Source organism: Stegostoma tigrinum, chromosome 1, assembly GCF_030684315.1.
Source record: "Stegostoma tigrinum isolate sSteTig4 chromosome 1, sSteTig4.hap1, whole genome shotgun sequence".
In the NCBI taxonomy this organism is placed as follows: Eukaryota; Metazoa; Chordata; class Chondrichthyes; order Orectolobiformes; family Stegostomatidae; genus Stegostoma; species Stegostoma tigrinum.
In genome coordinates, this window is record NC_081354.1 from 61,605,572 (window position 1) to 61,626,267 (window position 20,696).

Genomic DNA, 20,696 nt, shown 5'->3' on the forward strand with positions numbered 1-20,696 from the left:
AACCATTCCATAAGTTTATGAATGTTTTCCTGTGTTTTATCACAGTCCTCCTCCATATTCATTACAGCCCCAATTTTGTCCAAAAATTTTCAAATTGCATCATTAAAAATATTGAAGTGACATATATTGAGCAACATATCACTACTAAATATTGTCCAGTGCTGTTGATCACTATGATCTGTTGACGCTCATGGTCCTTTACCTTGCTCAGTAGAGCCTGCCTCTCCCCATAGGAGCGCTGAAGATCCACAAATTCATGTCTAATCATTAGGTGCCATAGATTTGGGTATCACATCCACATCATTAATAGAGAGCAAGAGCAGAGGCAGCCAATGGGAAGATGATCAATAAGGTACATGTCTCTCAGAAGATTGATCTTCTGGTTTCATTGCTGGCAAGTGTGTATTTGGCCAACCAGATCTCAACATTTGGAGCAGGCTCAAAGGGCCCGACAGCCTACTCCTGCTCCTAGTTCTTATGTTCTAACATCAGGTCACAAAAACCTGTGGAAATATCAAGTCAATTACGTCAACTACATCACTCTTTATCTACTTCTTCTGTTGCTCCTTCTAAGAATTAAGTAAGATCAAGCATCATGTCCCTTTTTAGTCAATTATGTATTTGACTAAAAGTCTCATTATTCTTCCAACCACTGACATTAAAATATATTGCTCTTTGAGCTCATTACTAATCCTTTTTCAAATGTAGGAATCACCTTGTTTGATAATCTTTAAAGGAGACAACTGTGTGTTTTGGACTAAAATGCCTTTTGTGAATGAGGAGGTATAATCACTGGATCTGGATTATGAGACTGAATTGGCACTTTGTGATACTCCAGAAGAAAAATAAAGTGCAGTATTTGTCATTGTGATTAGCTGTCTCCATTTCTACCCAAACAGCCACCAACCATTTGGAATATCTGCCTTTGCTGAGTATATATACTACTCAGATTGGAACACTAGTGCCATTCGTCGAGTGGACAAATACACTGGGAAAGACATTGTGACCATTAGCCTTAAACCATCCTTTTTGCCTCCAGCCGACGTCAAAGTAGTGCATCCATTCCGCCAACCAGCAGCAGAACCAGGCTCACAATCACCAGGTACAATCCTCCAACTAGCAATTTTACTGTGATACTTTTGTTTAAGTCCATTCAGAATGTTCTATAACACTGCAATTATATGTATTAATCTCTGAATGATCGTCTGAGCCAGGTACAACTGGGCACAGGGAAAAAGAGATTTAAATATATGACTGAAAGAATGGGGCAAGAGGAAGGAGTTCATAGGCTCCCATAGTGGATAAAAACAAAAGTTGTTCCACTGGGCTGAAATAGAGATAGGTGGGCTTAATCTTGTCACAATTACTGAAACTTGATAGTGGTGGTGATTGTTACAGTGAAGGGATGCTGTTTCAGGTGATGGTGGGATGTTAAAATCCTCCAAAAATGATATTAGGTCAGAATTCTGAGATCACCCCACTCACGATCTGCTTTCGACTGCGTGTGTTCAGAGGTGAACTGTGGAGCACAGCATTTATATGTTCTAATAGGCTGCTAAGTACTGTTTTAATCATTTTAACCAAACATTCTAAATTTAAAAGCCACTGGAGCTACTTCCAAAAGCGTGAGCAAAATTGTACGATTCAAACACCTATATCGTGAAGAACATTTCTTCATTGAAATTGACAGTCTGAGAACCCTTTGATCAGTGAAACTGAAAATTCCAGCCATGATCAGATAAGAGGCTGATGCTCACAGCATTCTTCCTCAGTCAGTGTGTTCATGCTTGACAGGTGATCATCAACTTCTTGGAAGATGCTTCAGTGATCTCGCACCTCACCAACTTGCAGCCATACTTCCCTGCTACTAGCCCTCACTACAGATTGCAAACACCTCCCATCTTGCACCTCTGACAATGAGTAACAGGAGCAATGCCAACACAAGCTGTTTTTGAACCAGTCCCATGCCAGTTCCATTGGCAGAGGAAATGGGTGCAAGGATACACTTCAAGGAGGAGAGATCCCCAACAGAATCTATAGGCAGGCTATTTGTTATTGACCAGGATCATCAGAGGGCCAAGGCCAATGTGCTACCTCTGTAAGTTGTAAAAGAACATGAATCCACAACTATGGGAAACCGTGCCAAAACTGGTGAATGACAAAACAGTACATGAATACAGGGTATAATGGCTCACTAATTCCGTGTGCAGAAGCAATGATGCTGGAGTGCAACTACAATCAACCTACCAGGATATCGCTGATGTTCTACATCATTCACATGGTGAGACCAGCATCAGCAGATATAACACTATGTTGTGACCTAACACTGATCCCATTGAATGGAATCTGCCAGAATGCAAGCTCAAAAACAAAGTATCTAACCTAGCTAGCAGGGAGGAAAAAGGTAGTTGTAACAGTGCAGAGACCCCAAGGATGGAAAGCCAGATCTAACTTTCCGTGATTAAAACTACTGTTTAGTTTCTAGTAGTGTTTAAAATACGTTTAATAGTATATTTATGTTCTGTCCTCTGTATAACTGATAGTGTCAATTTCACTATTTCATATTTGCCTTTATTTCTTTTAATATATTCACCTTTCTATATTTAATAAACACAGAGATTATTTTGCAGACAAATTGAGGATCAAACTTGGCAAGATTGAACAAGTAAAATCATTGGAAGAGTGCCAATGTACAGAGACTGGTGTCATATAGAAAGATGAATCTTTGAGAGTATGCCTTGATCCAAGGCACCTAAACACAGCTTTGAAATGATGGCTTTACAAAATACCCATTCTCAGAATTAAATTCAAAATTTCCTGGTACAAAATTCTTCTTGAAGCTTGATGGCATGCATAGTTACTGGTCAGCACATCTTGCTGTGGTGTGATACAGACTCGCTGCCTTTTGTGCTTCGTATAGACACTACTATTGTCAGGATCTCCCATCTGGGCTATTTGTTTTCCAGGATTTCTATTGAGCTCATCATACTTTTATTTCATCCGTTGTACCAGGATGTATCTGTGCAATGGGTGACGTTGCTGTGATAGGAAGGTTAAGGTATAGACATAACTAGAATCTACAATTACTGATGCAAGCAACATGAAATGGAAAATTGATATTCAGGAGTTTGAAATGTCACATCAACTTGTCACAGATCAACCTTTTCCGTTCTACTTACTCCACTATATCCGGATTCAAGTGAAATGAAAAACACAAAAATCATACCAACTCCTCGGGGAAAGATGATCTTCAAAGATGTCCAGATCACTTCAATTTCTCATCCTCACACATTTCTAATTTTACTCATTAGTCTTCAGCACACAGGGAATTATTGGGAAAAAGAGCGTGGTTTGAAAATGATATGAAAAGCAGCAGGACCTCTTCGAAGCTTTGGAAAAGTCACTTCCAGAAGCATCTAACTTGTAATTTTATAGCAGTCCTTGTGAGATCTTTCTGGAAAATTGACTGGGGAGTTATTTCAGGAAAATTCAAACACACTGCGTTTCTCCATTTACCACAAGACCAGTGGTCTAAGTGAAAGCATTATTTGCACAGTCAAAAAACTAATCCTCAAATTCAGACAGATGCAAGCAAGATCTACAGACTGTAATGGTACATTTGAGAACAATGCTTCAGAGTGTAACTATTCCATCACCAGTGGGTACATATTTGACTCACATGCCAATTTACTGACTTGTATCCAAAGTGCTCTTTTTGAAACTCAAGGGCAGTTTGTAAAAATGCAACTGATAGTGACAAATGAGCTCGAATTAAAAATGTGGGTGCAAGAATTCCAATGTTAGAATGGGAACAACAATTTTGTGTTCAGGATCTGGCAGAAGGCAGATGGCAATCAGCCAAGTTAACAGAATGTGATCTGAACTGATCCATACCCACAAGCTAACACAATGATGAGATGGAACTGAGGATAGACCAGGTCTGTTCCAGTTTCCCAATGGCCTCTTAGTCCTGTTGCACCATACAAGATCCAGAACACGGAAAGTAACAACAAAGTCAATACTAATTCGATCAGGGTATATCAGTAAATCACGTTTACATAATGGAGTCTCTCACTTTTGGAAAGGAAGGAGATGTTTGGTATCTTGCATTTAAGAGAACTCAACTTAAAGACGCCATATATTGTGTGTGTGTATGTGAAATGATGCAGCTCTTCTCAAAAGTCTGCTTTATGTTTGTATGCTGTAATGTCTGCTTCATAACTTATAATGTGATTTACTTCTTCAAATAAATTAACTAAATAATCAATCCCTGATGATTTGATTACTAGATTATTATTATGAGCATGGCAATGGCCATTTAGAGGCTCCTCTGTACGCAGGGGCACCACTGGTTCAAGGGAGGGATGTAATGCTACTGCCAATATAGAAACCAGCCTTGGATTAAGGATAGACCAGGCACAAGTGAATGGGTAGAAGTTTGTGAGAAGAGGTTTCCTCAGGAAGGTGGTTATGTGCAAAGCTGGTAGCTATCTGTGGGAACCCTTTGCTTATTCTGAAAGTATTGACTAGTTGGTGAATGCCTTTCCGTGAGGGCCTCCTGCCTTCTGGAAGCACCCAAGCAAACACGCAAAGATTTGTTTGTCGTGTTCCTAGCACGATGAGTTCTCTATCCAATAATGTGTTAACACTAGTGAATTGGGCTGTCTATGGATCTTCCTGCCCCAAACATAACCAGGGTAGGCTTGGTATAGTAGCAGAAACCAAGGCTACCACCCTCCTGTCCAATTTATTGCACCTCCATCACCAATCTCCAAATGCACCATAGGGTCGGACACAAGTTTCCACCAACTGAGACAGATAACCTGGTTCAAATTTATAAAGAATGGTGGTTGTCAAAAGTAAACCTTGTGTGAAACTTTCTTTTATTCACTCCTGAGGATTAAGGGATCGCTTTTTTGGTCTGTATTGCCCACTCTGGATGGCCAAAGAGAAGGTAGTGATGAGCTGCCGAATTGAATCACTGACCCCCAGTGCCGTTAGGGAGGGAACTCCAAGATTTTGAGCCAGTGGCAGAGAAGGAATGGTGATATATTTCCAAGTCAGGATGGTGAATGGCTTGGAGGCAGAGCTTGTAGATGGTAGTGTTCCCATGTGTCTATTGCCCTTGTCCTTCTAGATGAAGGCAGCCATGGGTTTGGAAGGTGCTGTCTAAGGATATTTGGTGAATGTCTGTGGTGCAGCTTGCAGATATTATACACTGCTGCTAACTGAGTGTCGATGCTGGAGGAAGTGGATGTTTGTGGATGTGGTGCCAAGGCTGCTTTGCTCTGGATAGTGTCAAGCCTTTTAAGTGTGTTGGAGCTGCATTATCCTGACAAGTTGGGAGTATCCCATCATACTTCTGATGTGTGCTTGTAGATAGTGGACAAGCTTTGGGGAATATGTGGGTGAGAGAAAAATAAGGTTGGCTTGTCCAAAGTGCAGCTCCCTATGTCAGAGCAATTCCATTTGCTTTGTAATGCAATAGCAACCATCTCATCTGCTGAGCTACAGGTAAAGCAGAGGGGTATGATCTCCCATGCATTAGGTTGTAAATTCCCAAATATAGCAATATGAGCAGCTTTTATGGGGCTGCAGAGCATCAGAAAAGGAAATGTTGCAACAGTAACAAAAGTGTTGATTCCTTGTCTGAAACGATTCAGTTGTGAACAAGAATAGCTGGATCATACAAGTTGAATTTCCATGCATTTAGATTTTAAAAAAGCAGTTTGGGTCCACATTTTTTCAACCAGTGTTTATTGAAAATATTCACTGGCAGCACCAATTGGAAAGGCAGGCAAATGACCAATCTACACCATCACAATTAACAGAACATCTGTAGCACTGCCTTGCGTGGCAAAATTGTGGATTGGTAAACAGATTTTAAATGAGTAGTTATTCAGTTGAAAGTCAAGTTGTATTCCACAACCCTTCATTTGCAAGCTGTAATATCGTTCAAAGATACAGGAAAAGCAACTTTGAATGGTTTGGAGGCTTGCAACAATTTCTCAATATGCCACCGTATCGGCACACAAAACACACTTCTGAAAATTCGGCCCTAAGATCTCAAATCCTATTACCTTGACATTTATTAAAAGGAAAAGTTGAATACTGCAGATAGCTACCCTGTTATTAATAAGTCTTTAACATTGTCTTGTTTCTGCTTCTGTTTTCTATTTCTGCAGAAAGGAACAATGGAAACATCTGCAAAAAAGATCCAGAAGAACGCTGTGAGTGTAAAGATGGCTTTGTTCTGAGTGATGATCAGAATTCCTGTGAAGGTAAACTTTGCACTATCAACTGGCAATTTTCTGAAATTAACATGACTGTTTGCTTTGGGCCATTTACCTATTAAATGACTAAAACTATCTCCTTTTACATTTGTAACCTCATCTGACTCTGGCTTTGCTTCAGCTCGAATACTGTTGAAACTGTCACCTATGGCACCATTACCTCTGGACTGCAGTATTCCCATCGATTCCCGGCTGATTTATCTTCAACCCCTCATTGATTTTTGGTAATCCGAATCTGTGCTGCCTGTATCTTCTCTCACATCATGGGTAGCATCTTGTTGAAGCACTGGCGTTCTGATCTGCTGGTTAGAGACCCGGCATGAGACAGCTCTGTCTTTGATCTTTGCTATTACTTGCACACTGCTTATTTATGTTTATCTACATAAAGGTTTCAAGCTCTTGCAGTTCTGCTATCAATACTTTAAAGGCCCTGAATGATTGATACTTCCACTGCATTGCAATGAACAGACATTTTTAATATAATATGTAACAATAAATGAATTACCTTTCTAAAACACATAACATTGCCACTATATGGTTCATTAGATCTATATGGTGTATTGTGGGTTAATGAATCTGGTGTAAGATTAAGTAAGTATCCCCATATTCTGAAATACTGGACCAAAATCCTAGACGTTGCAAATAACTTTACAAAGTTTAAAAAAAAAGCAGCCATGCTTTGGGAAAATTACACGGACAGGGATAACTGCTTGGAGACATTGTACAGTCGAAAATCCAATTCACACCTTGACTCTACGAGAACAACAAATCAGGCCTAATACTCCAGATTGAAACTAACTTTTACACTTTGAGCTACACCAACTCAGACAATATGGACCCTGTACAGGTATTGATTCAACTTCAATCAATATTCATTCGTAGAGATATTGGGCATTCAGGGTCAATCAACGAATGTTCACACACAGTATTAACCATCAGGACATCAATTGCCTTAAAGGAAAAAGCAGCAACACAATGCAATCGCAGATTTGGCGTGAAGCTAAGAGAGCCGCAATTAGTTTCATTATAGGCCCCGACCTCACCAAAAAGAGCTATCCCCATAGCTACCCAGAGGAGAGGGATCCAAAAGAGTTACCGCCCCAAGAGCCATCCCCACAACCATCTCCAGAAGAAGGATCCCAGACAGCCACTCTCCCCCCAGAAATGTCTGCACAGCTATCTCCTCGAAACCTACTGACGTAGGCCTGATCCATACCAGGGGAACGAACGGTAACCGACCACGACCAGCAGACCTTACAACTGATGGCCTCTGAAAACTATTGAGCCAACTGACAATGGCCTCAGACACATCCTGAGCTGAAAACTGGATCGCAAGCTACAAAGTAAGAGAAACAAAGTACTCACCCGATAAATCCAAAATGCATCCTACCGCATCAGTGACATCAACACAGACTGAAGGCCTACACCACCCAAAGTCTTCCTCAAGGCACCAGCTATGGCAAGCAGGAATGGCCAATTGCATTTCAAAATCGCTTTTACCCCAGTGATGAGCTTACATTCTCGAGACCCCAAAATATCTAACCTAGCTAGCAGGAGGAAAAAGGTAGGTGGTAACAGTGCAGAGACCCCCAAGGATAGAAAGCCAGATCTAATTTTCCATGATTAAAACTACTGTTTAGTTTCTAGTAGTGTTTGACATGCATTTAATAGTATATTTAAGTACTGTCCTCCGTATAATTGATAGTGTCAATTTCGCTGTTTTGTATTTGCCCTTATTTCTTTTAATATATTCACCTTTTTGTATTTAATAAACACAGAGATTATGTTGCCTTGAAACACCTGTCTACTGCCTTCTTCATTTCACATTCCCTAAATAAAACTGTCAGAACCAGGGATCTAGGTGGTGATTCGAACTACCTAAAAATCAGCAAATCACCGATTGCAAACCGGAACATCTACACTGGAAGTGCCATAGCCTGGCATAGAGGAATGAAGGACCATGGGTTTGGGTGGAGGGTACTGCGGGGCATAGCTTAGCATCAGAGGATGAGGAAAACTCTCGATAATCAGCTTTCAAATTAGTCCCTCAAACAGAATATGGTTCATTATGCCTCTGAGATGCTCTGAGCCAAGGCTTTTTTAAAATGCTAGTCTGACTCCATGAAAATTTTGGAGCATAAGGATATTCTTATTGCTGCAAGAGAGCCAACTAGGTCAGGAGTGTCAAATGCAGGCTTGCAACCTCAGCCAGCTCAAACCTTTTAAGGCCTTGCTAAAAAATCAGAAGGCCTGGGAATCAGGACACATCCTCCATTTTTAGAAGATTCCTAAATCATTCTGACTTGGCAGAATTCCACGTCCATAAGCTGTCTTCATGTACATGTATGTTCACCTGATATGTTGTGTAGTGCTTTACATAAAACTTCAGTTTTTTTTCTATCTTAAAAACCATTTCTGGTATAAATGTAGTGTTTGTATTTCTATGTTGGTATCCACACATCAATTGAACGTTTATGTTTATGAGATGTGCATTTGAAATAGAAGGGAGAACCTTTGCTTCCACACTCCAAATATTGGAAGCACATGCCTGAGAATTCTAACATGTCCAAACATACTTCAACCATTAGTTTTGATTGACTTATGCAATTTGCTGGGAAAGGATGTGCTAGAAATATCAAAGCATAACATCTCCCATTAAAGTTCCTCGTTTATCAGTCTACTGTGACTAAACAGATCACTTTTTTACATGGATGGTTCTACTTGTTGTGGGGAAGTAAACTGTTTATACGAACATGTAAAATCCACACTTTTGGGAAAACTGCTTTAGGTTTAGATTTTGTTCTCTGCAGTGGTAGCATTATTTAGAATACATCTGTAGAACAGTCCTTTGTGAAATATATTCAATACATCTCTCCCACCAAAGTCATCAAAGCCAACACAGGCCTCGTTGGAATAGTAAGATCTGTAGATGCTGGAGCCAGAGATAACACAGTGTGGAGCAGGAGTTGTGTTCCTCCAACTTCACACTCTGTTAGATCTATCACAGGCACCTTTGATTAGGCTAGTTTTAAATATGCTTATAATTCACAATTTTCTTGGGCCTTTCAAATAGTGCATGATTGCTTGCATGAAGCAAGTTTTTTGCGACTCTTTAAGATGGTTTCTCGTCACTGATTTTACTCAAGGCTAAGTGAAACAGCAGTATGGAATGAGGAAGAGCGCAGATAGTGAGACCTACTGCCATATTATTGCCCAACCTAGGATCATACAGTACAGAATGATATCATTTGGCCTATCATCTCTAGCTCTTTGAAAAAGCATCCAATTACATTCATTCTTTCCTTATAGCCATCTACACTGTAATATTTTTTATTAACTCCAAATACAACATGCAGTTTCTCTTTCTCTGATGCATGTGTCTCTGTATATTCAGATGTCAATGAATGTGCCTTTTGGAACCATGGCTGCACTCTAGGCTGTGAGAACTTTCCAGGCTCTTATCGCTGCTACTGCCCAGAAGGTTTTGTACTGCTGCCTGATATGAAAACTTGTCATGGTAAGATTTTGTTTCTGAATGAAAATCTATGAACAGAAAGGTTAGGAACATTGAATCCATTGACTTTTGTATCTCCAGTAACTTTTGAAGAATTTCACAAAATGTCATTTTCTTTAAATTAACCGCTGCATTGTTCATGGATTCCAGAACTTTCAATGTCTAGCACAGATATTATTTGCACTGTGGGTGTCCCAGCACTGCAAGGCCTGTGACTGGTCAAGGAGGCAGCTCACCTTTTCCAGAGGAATTAGGGATTGGCAAAACTGCTAGCTTGGCCTTCTGTGAAAGGATCTTTTAAAAAGTATTGACATTGAAGAACTTATTTGAATTGGAGTAAAAATAAAAGACCGCAGATGCTGGACCTCTGAAATAAAAGCAGAAAGTGCTGCGGAGCTTCAGCAGATCTGGCAGCATCTACGGAGAGAAAAATGGATTTTACACTTCAAATCTATTTTGACTTCTTCAAAACACTTGAAACCTGCCCCTTTCGTAGTTCTAACATCTATGGCTAGTTTGCCTCCATTTTTATTTTGATCTGACCATCACCAGTAAAATACTTCCAACTGATTTGATGCCTATAGATGCTACGAAAATATGTGATTGTAGGTGATTGTGGATTTGATGTGACTTTTAAGTGAGCATACTTTAATAAATATCAATACTTCTATCAAAATAAAATTAGTGGTGTGTATTCAAAAGAAAAAGTTGTAATATAGACCATAAGACTATAGGTTATAGGAGCAGAATTAGATCATTCAGCCCATCAAGTCTGTTCCACTATTCGATCATGGCTGATTTGTTTTTCAACACCATTGTCTTGTCTTCTGTCTGTAACTTTTGATCCCTTTACTAATCTAGAACGTATCTATCTGTCTTAAATGCACTTGATGACTTGGACTCCACAGCCTTCTGTTGAAATGATTTCTATAGATTTAGCAGCCTCTGGTTGATGAAATTCCTCTTCATCTCAGTTCTAAGTGTTTGTCCCTTCACTGAGGCTATGCCCTCATGTCCTAGTCTCTCCCACTAGAAACATCTTCTCCACCTCGACTCTGTCCATGCATCTCAGTATTCTCTAAGTTTTAATGATGTTCCTTCTTATCCTTCAAAACTCCGTTGAGTACTAACGCAGAGTCCTCAACAACTCCTCATATGACCAGTCCTTCAGACCCGGCAACAATCTAATGAACTTCTTTTGGACCCTCACATCCTTCCTTAAATATGGGGCCCAAAACTGCTCATAATATTCCAACTGCAGTCTGACCAGAACCTTATACAGCCTCAGAGGTATATCCTTGCTGCTGTATTCTAGCCCTCTTGACATGAATGCTAACATTGTATTTACTACCCTAACTGTCAACAGAACCTGCATAATAATCTTAAAATAATCTTGAACTCGGACTCCCATGTCCCTTTGTGCTGCAGATTTCTGAGGCCTTTCCCCATTTAGAAAGTATTCTCCACCTCCACCCTTCCTACCAAAGTGCAGAATATCCCACTTTCCCACATTTTAATCCATCTGCCACCACTTTGCTTACTTTCCTGATGTGTCCAAGTCATTTTGCAATTTCCCCACCTCCTCAATACTACCTTGCCCCCCACCTAACCTTGTGTCATTATTATCTTATTGCTGATGCTTTTCGTTTAATTTGCTTTTACAGCTGTAATAAGTTTTCGAGAGACCTCAATATAGACTATCCAGGAATAATTTTGTTCAAGTTCAGAGGCAGCTTTAATTCTCAACTACAACATGACAACATATTATTCATAGCAACTAATAGCAACTTGTTTGTCTATTGCACTTTTAATACTAGGAACCATGACAAAGCAACATATCACAATAATCACAAATAATCAGACTGCTTTACTTTATACAGTTGAGTAACAGTTGAACTTGCACAAACATTGACTCATTACCTTTAGCCAAAAAAATCCAAACTGTTTCGTCACAGACAGATGTTGTGAGTTCCTTTCCACCACCCGTGATTAGTGTGCTGCGTGTAAGGTATGTGTGTATTTTTGCCCTTGGGGTGATTGTCTCAATTAAATTGTACCACGACCAAGCATTTTGTGAGTTTTAACTACAATATACTTGTTCCAGATAATTAAAACACATCTCATCTGCCTCACACGGTCATAGGTTAGATATAAGTGATGGTAAAACAATATGATTACAACCTATAATTATCCCTTTTGTGGAAGACCTGTGGATTTCTTGTATGAGTTGACACGAGGGGTGATTTTGTAAATCAGATGATCCTCAGTGAGTTGTAAGCCCACTTAGAATTCACTATCCGGAAAGTTAGGTGTCAATTAAATTCTTAGTTGAAACAGATTTAAGAGTTTTACTTCTCACACTTTCATGTAATTGTTGATTATTGGTGACTTGGATTGGTGTAGTGGATTCAATGGGATTTGGAGGAACTTTGCCTGAAAAGCAGCTTCATTTAAAAGCAAACAATAAAATGGCTTCCTCACAAGTATCATGTGATGTTCACAAATTCAAATTCCTCCCCAGATAAGATGGGTGGTTAGGTCAATTGTACATCCTGCATTGTGGATTTCACACCTTGAGAGTTTCAGACCACTGAAGTATTTGCATTTGAAAGACCAAGTCAAATTATAATCGTCTTTTGAATTAGTATCAGGAAAAGGTATTGAGCCCACTTCAGAGATAGCAAGAATTCTAAAGCTACCTGGCCTGCTGTGTTCCTCCAGCTCCACATTATGTTATCTTTGGGCGCACTTCAGTTTGGAAGGATCCTTAAATTCCATTTGAGTTATGGGAGCGGCTTCCATCCAATAGAGAAGTCAGTGATCCCCATGCAGCCATACTTCGTCAGTCTTTTGTGATCAGTTTAATACTATTAAAAAAGTTTGAAATTTGGAATATACTGGGAATCACATTTTATGCTTAGATTTAGTGCTCACCACTGAAGTCAAACTCACTGCGGTGCTAACCTATTCATTCAAAGACAACTGTTCAGGTCCTTACATTTCTGTAGAATAATAATGGTTCCTATTGCACCAGTGTGGAGGCAGTGTTGGTGGGACTTGGCAGTGTTGACCTGGCAATCTAATGGTGGGCAATTTCAAACAATTAGGCCACAAGGTGATGGGAGGCGGTGAATTTTAACTCTGCAAAAATATTACTCATATGCAAGCTGACCCACCTAGTAAATGATTAAAAATTTGGTCTCCGAAATTCTACCTTTACAAGAGTATATTTCGGTTTTAGCTGTTTCATCCTCTTCAACCTATACATTGGGGCAGTTATGATATTTTTCATGCGGTCAGCGTTCAGTGACAAACCGTAATTGTTGTAACTGCTTGAGTGCAGTATATTGTTGTTTGAGGTACAGAAGAATGGCAGTAAGTTATAATGGAGAACTTGGTGTGGATAATTAATTCATTCCAATGATGTAAAGTAACATTATTTAAAGGAAATAAATGATAAAACACAACCTTCCTTAACACATAGAAAAATCTAAGATTATTATCCATTTAATACAGAATTGCAGCTACAGTAATAGGACTGGACCATGCAGCCATAGAGTCAAAGAATCATACAGCACGGAAACAGGCCAACAAGTCCATGCCAACCAGAATCCCAAACTAAACTGGTCCCACCTGCTTATGCTTGGCCCATATCCCTCCAAGCATTTCTCATGTACTTATCTAAATATCTTTCGAGCATTGTTTAAACCAGTCTCCACCACTTCCTCTAGAATTTCATTCCACACACTAACCAATCTCTGTGTAAAAACAAAACCCCTCAAGTCTTTTTTAAATCTTTCAACTCTCACCTTAAAAATATGTTCTCTCAGCTTGAAATTCCAAACTCTAGAGAAAAGACACTTGCCATTCATCTTTTCCGTGCCCCTCATGATTTTATAAACCTCTATAAGGTCATCCCTTAACCATCTATGCTCTGGTGAAAATAGTCCCAGCCTATCCTTATAACTCCCCTCCATTCATGGTAACATCTTGGCAAATCTGTTCTGAACCCTCTCCAGCTTAATAATATCCTTCCTATAACAGGGAGACAAGAACTGGAAACAGTACTCCAGAAGGGGCCTGACTAACATCCTGTACAATGTCAGCATAACATCTTAACTCGTATACTGAAAGGTTGGAGCAATGAAGGCTAGGGTGCTAAGTACCTCCTTAGCCACCCTATCTACACGTGCTGCAAACTTCACTGAATTATATAGCTGAACGCCTAGGCTGCTCTGTTCTACAGCACATGACCTTGGTCTTCACTTGACACAGCTCATGGCTAATTCATGCCTAAACTCCATCTAACCTTTCTTCCAAACCTATTCATACCCTTTCAAATAAAAATAAAGAGTCTCATTCTTGAAACAAAAGCAGCCACTAAAAAATGGCATAAAGATGCTCCGATGCTCTTGCGGTGCAATAAAAATCCTTCAAAAGCACTCAAGAATATTCATTCGCCCCCTGGTACTTCCATTGGAAAACCCCAGTGGAAGTGGAGGTGATCAGGATGGAGATGGTTCCTTAACTGACTGTGATCCCAGGATCACACAATTGCTGGGGTAATAATGTAAAATTATATTTTATAAAGACAACATTAATGATACTCCAATAATGCTGATTTAATTGCTATTCTATTGTTTTGTATTCACTAGATCCTGTTCCTTGTTTGGAAAATTACACCGAATGTAGCCATGATTGCATCCAGACATCCAAAGGGCCAATCTGTGTCTGTCCACCAGGATCTATTTTAGGATCTGATGGAAAAACATGTTCAGGTACAACCTGAGAAGGCAAAATGTTTTAAAACAAAATTTGTTCAATGAAGTGGAAAAAATATCCTATGTGTTTGACTATCAATAAGTAATATCACCATTACGGCCTTAAACACATAAAGCTGATGTGAAATATTTCATTACAATTTCTGCAAAATTGATCAAAATATTTTTATCCTTAGGACTTGCAGAGTTTGAATGAGTTACAATTCATTTGTAAGTGATTAATTAGAATACATATGCCTTGGTTTTCTTGAAGTATTAAATAGTAAGCTAATGAGGCAAACAAAATCAAAATGATAAATTTTCTTTTATAAATCCAGCCTGGCATAAGGAAATTTTGTCATGAATAGAACAGACTCAAACTGTTACAGTCAAGGATCCACTTTGCTTACATACCAACTAAGAAACACATACCAAAATGTTTTTGGGCTCTCCATCATACTCTGTACACAGATCACATCAAAACTGGGAGCGCTACAAAGCCATAATAAAGATTAATCACTTATCGTCAATCAATGAGCAAAAAGAAAGCAGGTTTTTAAATGTCTTATATGGATAATTCTGAATGTTAGAGCTGATGGTGTTGCAAAAATGAAGCCAAATCACTTGAAGCCTGAGCGAACAGGGCAAGCAATTCCTTAGCCTGAAGATTGAAGGATTTGGAATTCACCAAATGGCACCTGAGAAGGTTGTGTATGTCAGAATGAGTAAATTCAAATCTGACTTCAATATTTTAGAAGATAGAGGAAGGTTAAGAAAAAATAGATCAAGGTAGTGAAAAAGAGAGACTGAGAGGAAACGTTTTAATTATACTCTAGTTTAACTGAGACACAAACGTGAGGCGATACACTTTGGAAGGTCAAATACAGGTGAAAATTATACAGCGAATGACAGAATCCTTTGGGGTATTTATATGCAGAGGGACCTGGGTGTACAGGCCAACAGATCACTGGAAGTGGCAGTGCAGGTAGTTAAGTTGGTTTAAGAAAAAAGCCTATGGTATGCTAGCCTTCATTGGAAGGGGTATTGAGTATAAGGATAGGCAAGTTATGTTGCAGCTTTGTAGAACTTTAGTTAGGCCACACTTGGACTAATGCATACAGTTCTGGTCACCCCACTACCAGAAGGATGTGGATGCTTTGGAGAGGGAACAGAAAAGCTTTGCAAGGATGTTGCCTGGTACGGGAAATTTTAGCTATGAGGAAAGCTTGGATAGATTGGGTTTGTTTTCACTGGAACGCAGGAGGTTGAGGGGAAACCTGATAAAATTTCATAAGATTGTGAATGACACAGAGCAGAAAATATAAGCTTTTTCCCAGTGTGGAGGGGTCAATTACTAGTGGTCACAGGTTCAAGGTGCAAGGGAGAAAGTTTAACAGAGATGTGCGAGGCACGTTTTTCACACAAAGGGAATGCACTGCCAGAGGAAGTGTTGGAAGCAGACACAATAGCAACATTCCAGAAGCACCTGAACGAATACATGAATAGGAAGGGAATAGAGGGATATGGATCTTGTAAGTGAAGACAGTTTTAGTATGGAAGAGCAAAATGTGACGGCACAGGCTTGGAGGGTCAAAAGGCATGTTCCTGTGCTGTATTGTTCCTTTTTCTTTCTTTGGCCTAAATGTTACATTTTAAAAATCACAATGACCGTAGAAAAGATGAAGGAATGTGACTCCATGCTGATGAGAATTGATTTTCCATGCCAGATAGTTAATTTGGCAACAATCAACGCCTCTCACGTCATTAAAAGGCCACTGAGTAAGCATGGCCCTTATTGGGCTTTGCTTGTTATTGATTTGCTAGCCTCAAGGGTGTTTTTCCTGGTGGTGGGAATATTGAATACATTTTTTTGCACAGTGGTGTGTTTTCGCTAAGACACTTACCACACAACCACAAAAAAAAAGAGAAATAAACAAGTGATTCCTCCTCACTCCAGGGACTGACTCCAAGCTGGCTGGCCACTGAAAAAAGGCTACTGAGATTGAAGTGGCGTGATTTAACTTTTAATATAGCAGCATGAGTAATAGCAATTTGTTGTTAGATAACAAAGTGTGGAGCTGGATGAACACAACAGGCCAAACAGCATCTTAGGAGCTTCTTTTCTGATGAAGGATCTAGGCCCAAAACGTCAGCTTTTGTGCTCCTGAGATGCTGCTTGGCCTGTTGTGTTCATCCAGCTTCACACTTTGTTATCTTGGATTCTCCAGCATCTGCAGTTCCCATTATCTCTGATCAGAAATTTTTTGTTACATGTATTAATAGAAATATAGCAAAATGTGTATCAATTGCCATAAGCTGGCGCCATGGGCCCAAGTTATGCCTGCCTCTTTGTATGATAGGTGGAACAGCCCTCTTCCATACCAACACTGGCCCTATGCCCCACCTCTTCCTCCGTTACATCGATAACTGTATCGGTGCCACCTCGTGCCCGCACGAGGAGCTTGAACAGTTCATCCGCTTTACTAACACCTTCCACCCCAACCTTAAGTTGACCTGGGCTATCCCTAATACCTCTCTCTCCTTCCTGGAACTCCCTGTTTCCATCTCTGGCGACCACCTGGAAACCTTTATCCATTTCAAGCGCATCAACTCTCACAGCTACCTACAGTACACCTCCTCTCACACAACTTCCTGCAAAAAGGCCATCCCCTATTTCCAATTCCATTGCCTCCGCTACATCTGCTCCTGAAATGAGGCATTCCACTCCCGGACATCCCAGATGTCTTTGTTCGACAAGGATCACAGCTTCCCCCCACAGTGGTCGAAAACACCCTTGACCGTGTCTCTCACATTTCCCGCAACTCATCCCTCACACCCCCGTCCTCGCGATAACAACAAAAACAGAATTCCCCTTGTCCTCACATACCACCCACCAACCTCCGGATCCAACGCATCATCCTCCAACACTCTTCCATCTGCAATCTGACCCCACCACCAAAGACATTCTTCCTTCCCCACCCTGATCTGCTTTCCGAAGGGACCACTTTCTCTGTGGGTCCCTTGTCCGCTCCATACTCCCCACCAGCCCCACCACCACCTGCACTTTTCTTTGCAACCACAGGAAGTGCTACACCTGCCCCTACACCTCCCTCCACATCCCATCCCAGGCCCCAAGAAGACATTCCACATCAAACAGATGTTCACCTGCACATCTGCTAATATGATATACTGTATCCGGAGTTCCCATTGTTGCCTCCTGTATATCGGGGAAAACAAACGGAGGCTTGGGGATTGCTTTGCAGAACACTGGTGCTTGGTTTGCACTAAACAACTGCACCTCCCAGTCACGAACCATTTCAACTCCCCCTCTCAGTTGTTGAACAACATGTCCATCCTGGGCCTCCTGCAGTGCCACAACAATGTCACCCGAAGGTTGCAGGAACAGCAACCCATATTCCGCTTGGGAACCCTGCAGCCCAACGGTATCAATATGGATTTCACAAGCTTCAAAATCTCCTCTCCCCCCACTGCATCCCAAAACCAGCACAGCTCGTCCCTTCCTCCCTAACCTGTCCTCCCACCTACCCACTCCTCCCACCTCAAGCCCCATCCCTATCTCCTCCTTACTGGCCTCATCCCCCCTACTTGACCCATCCAACTTTCCTGGACCAACCTATCCACTCTCTACCTCCCCACCTATGCTCACTTTTACTGGTTCCAACCCTGTGTCCTTGACCCGTCTGTCTCCTCTCCACCTATCTTTTCCTTTATCCATCTTCTATCCGCCTCCCCCTCTCTCCCTATTTATTTCAGAATCCCCTTCCCCTCCCCCATTTCCGAAGAAGGGTCTCAACCCGAAACCCCTGCTTCCCTGCTCTTCTGATGCTGCTTGGCCTGTTGTGTTCATCCAGCTCTGCACCTTGTTATCTCAGATTGCCCAGCATTGGCAGCTCCTACTATCGCTGTAAGAATGAATAGTGAGCATTGTTAAAAAATGCGTGATTCCATGATCTGAACTATCTCTTTTCAGGTTGCACTGTGCCAGATAATGGTGGCTGTGGCCACATCTGTGTACTGCAGAATCCAGTATCTTGGAAGTGTGAATGTCTGCCTGGTTATCAGCTACAACTTGATCGGCTGCACTGCATTGCCTCAGGTCAATATTAATTCCAAATGTTAAGAGCTTCAGTAAGTTATGAATTCTCAATGAACATTAATGGGAAGGACTTTGATCAAGTATTTCCAATCAAAATGCTCTCTTGACAACCAGTTAATAGAAAAGAATCAATTTGAGGAAACATAGAGTAAGTTTACAAATTTGCAATTGGAGCGTGGACTTTGCACTCTGGAAATGTACCGTAAAAATTAATTTCAATTCTAAAAAATTATAGCAGGTTCACAAATATCACTATGCCAACAGACTAAATAAACTGCAAATGAGGAGGTGACTTGTAAAATGACCTATTCTTTCTCTTGTCTTCTCTCAAGCTTTGATTCTTGCTCCCTTCATGCCATTCCATGCTAAGCAACTACATTATATTGTGTCTACCCTCTCCTGCCCTCCCTCCACTCCACCCCCAGGTGAGCTAAAAGTCAAAATGGTTAATTTTCCTTGCGTATTGTCTTGTTGTCTGCCTGTCATTCAAAATTCCCATCTTCGCTCATCCCCCACTCTCAAGACGAACATTTACTTTCTAATCCTCCGTCCCTGCAAACTACTGTTCAACCTTGAATCTTTTTCGTGGACTTTCGCTGAAGAACACTTTGTTACCCCCTTCAAATTCTTGCCCATCTTCCCCACAGGTCTGTGTTTACATGCCTCTATTAGGTTTGTTGACCATAATTTAAACTCTTTGTCACCGTTACTGTAATGCTTTGTGCCTCTTCATCTTTCTTGACCATTGGTTCTCAGGTTTCTAAACCACGATTGTTAATAGTTCTTTTAACCAAATGGGAGCCTTCATGAAAACTGTAGCCAAGATTTGGGGCGGCACATTGGCTCGATGGTTAGCACTGCTGCCATACAGCACGAGGGACAATGGTTCAGTTCCAGCCTCTATCTGTATGTAGCTTGCACTTTCTCCCTGTATCTGAAATGGTTTCCTCTGGGTGCCCCACTTCCCTTCTACAGTCCAAAGATGTGTAGTTTAGGCTGGATTGGCCATGTTAAGTGCCCATAGTGTTCAGGCTAGGTGGATTAGCCATGGCAAGGAGAGGGTTACATGTATGGAGGGACATGGGATGCTTTTCAGTGGGTCAGTGCAGACTCGATGGGCCAAATAGCCTCCTTCCACACTATAGGGATTCTATGATTCACTCCTATGGTCTCTGAGGCTGGATGTTTATGCTGCCTGTTATAATTTGGGCTGGAGACCTTTCTTTTATGTGACTTTTTTTTGGCTCTGGTAGTGGATGACTTTCTTTTTGAACTCATACAGAAAATAATGCCAATTTGTACTTAACAGGTCCCAGACCATTTTTATTATTTGCAAATAGCCAGGACATAAGGCGCATAAACTTTGATGGAACAGATTACCATATTGTGCTGGAAAGACAGATGGGCGGAGTCTTTGCGCTTGATTATGACCCTGTGCAAAAAAAGGTAAGTACGATTTGAAAACTGCACATGGAAAGCTCCTGAATATCTGTATACATAATTATTTGTTTCAAGTTCCAACTAACATCTTAATTTTTCATTGATATTATTCAAGGCAGAGAAGTTTAGAAACTTCTGTTAGCAAAATTGGCAATAGTATCTTACAGCATTGAGGTGACATTTATCTGTCTGCAGATCGAAGATGGATCGAGGAGAAGATAGGTGGAGAGGAGACAGACAAGTTAAAGGGGCGGGGATGGCACCAGTGGGGGTGAGTGTAAGTGAGGAGGTAGAGAGGGGATGAGTCAGTCAAGGGAGGACAGACAGGTCAAGGGGGCAGGATGAGGTTAGTAGGAAGGAAATGGGGGTACGGCTTGAATTGATAGGAGGGGATAGGTGAGAGGAAGAACAGGCTAGGGAGGCGGGGACGAGCTGGGCTGGTTTTGGGATGCAGTGGGGGGAAAGGAGATTTTGAAGCTGGGGAAATCCACATTGATACCATTGGGCTGCAGGGTTCCCAAGCAGAATATGAGTTACTGTTCCTGCAACCTTCGGGTGGCATCATTGTGGCA

At 40.9% G+C, this 20,696-nt stretch overlaps 1 protein-coding gene across 5 annotated transcripts in view; it reads left to right on the forward strand.

Annotated features, from left to right (window-relative positions):
- egf (epidermal growth factor) overlaps window positions 1–20,696 on the forward strand; it is a 132,666-nt gene that overhangs the window by 47,802 nt on the left and 64,168 nt on the right. For all 5 annotated transcript variants that reach the window (XM_048538328.2, XM_048538337.2, XM_048538356.2 and 2 more), the window contains 6 exons: window positions 900–1,102; window positions 6,186–6,281; window positions 9,688–9,810; window positions 14,463–14,585; window positions 18,559–18,684; window positions 19,994–20,130. In XM_048538328.2, coding sequence (XP_048394285.1) covers window positions 900–1,102; window positions 6,186–6,281; window positions 9,688–9,810; window positions 14,463–14,585; window positions 18,559–18,684; window positions 19,994–20,130 — 808 coding nt within the window. The remainder of the gene's footprint in view (window positions 1–899; window positions 1,103–6,185; window positions 6,282–9,687; window positions 9,811–14,462; window positions 14,586–18,558; window positions 18,685–19,993; window positions 20,131–20,696) is intronic.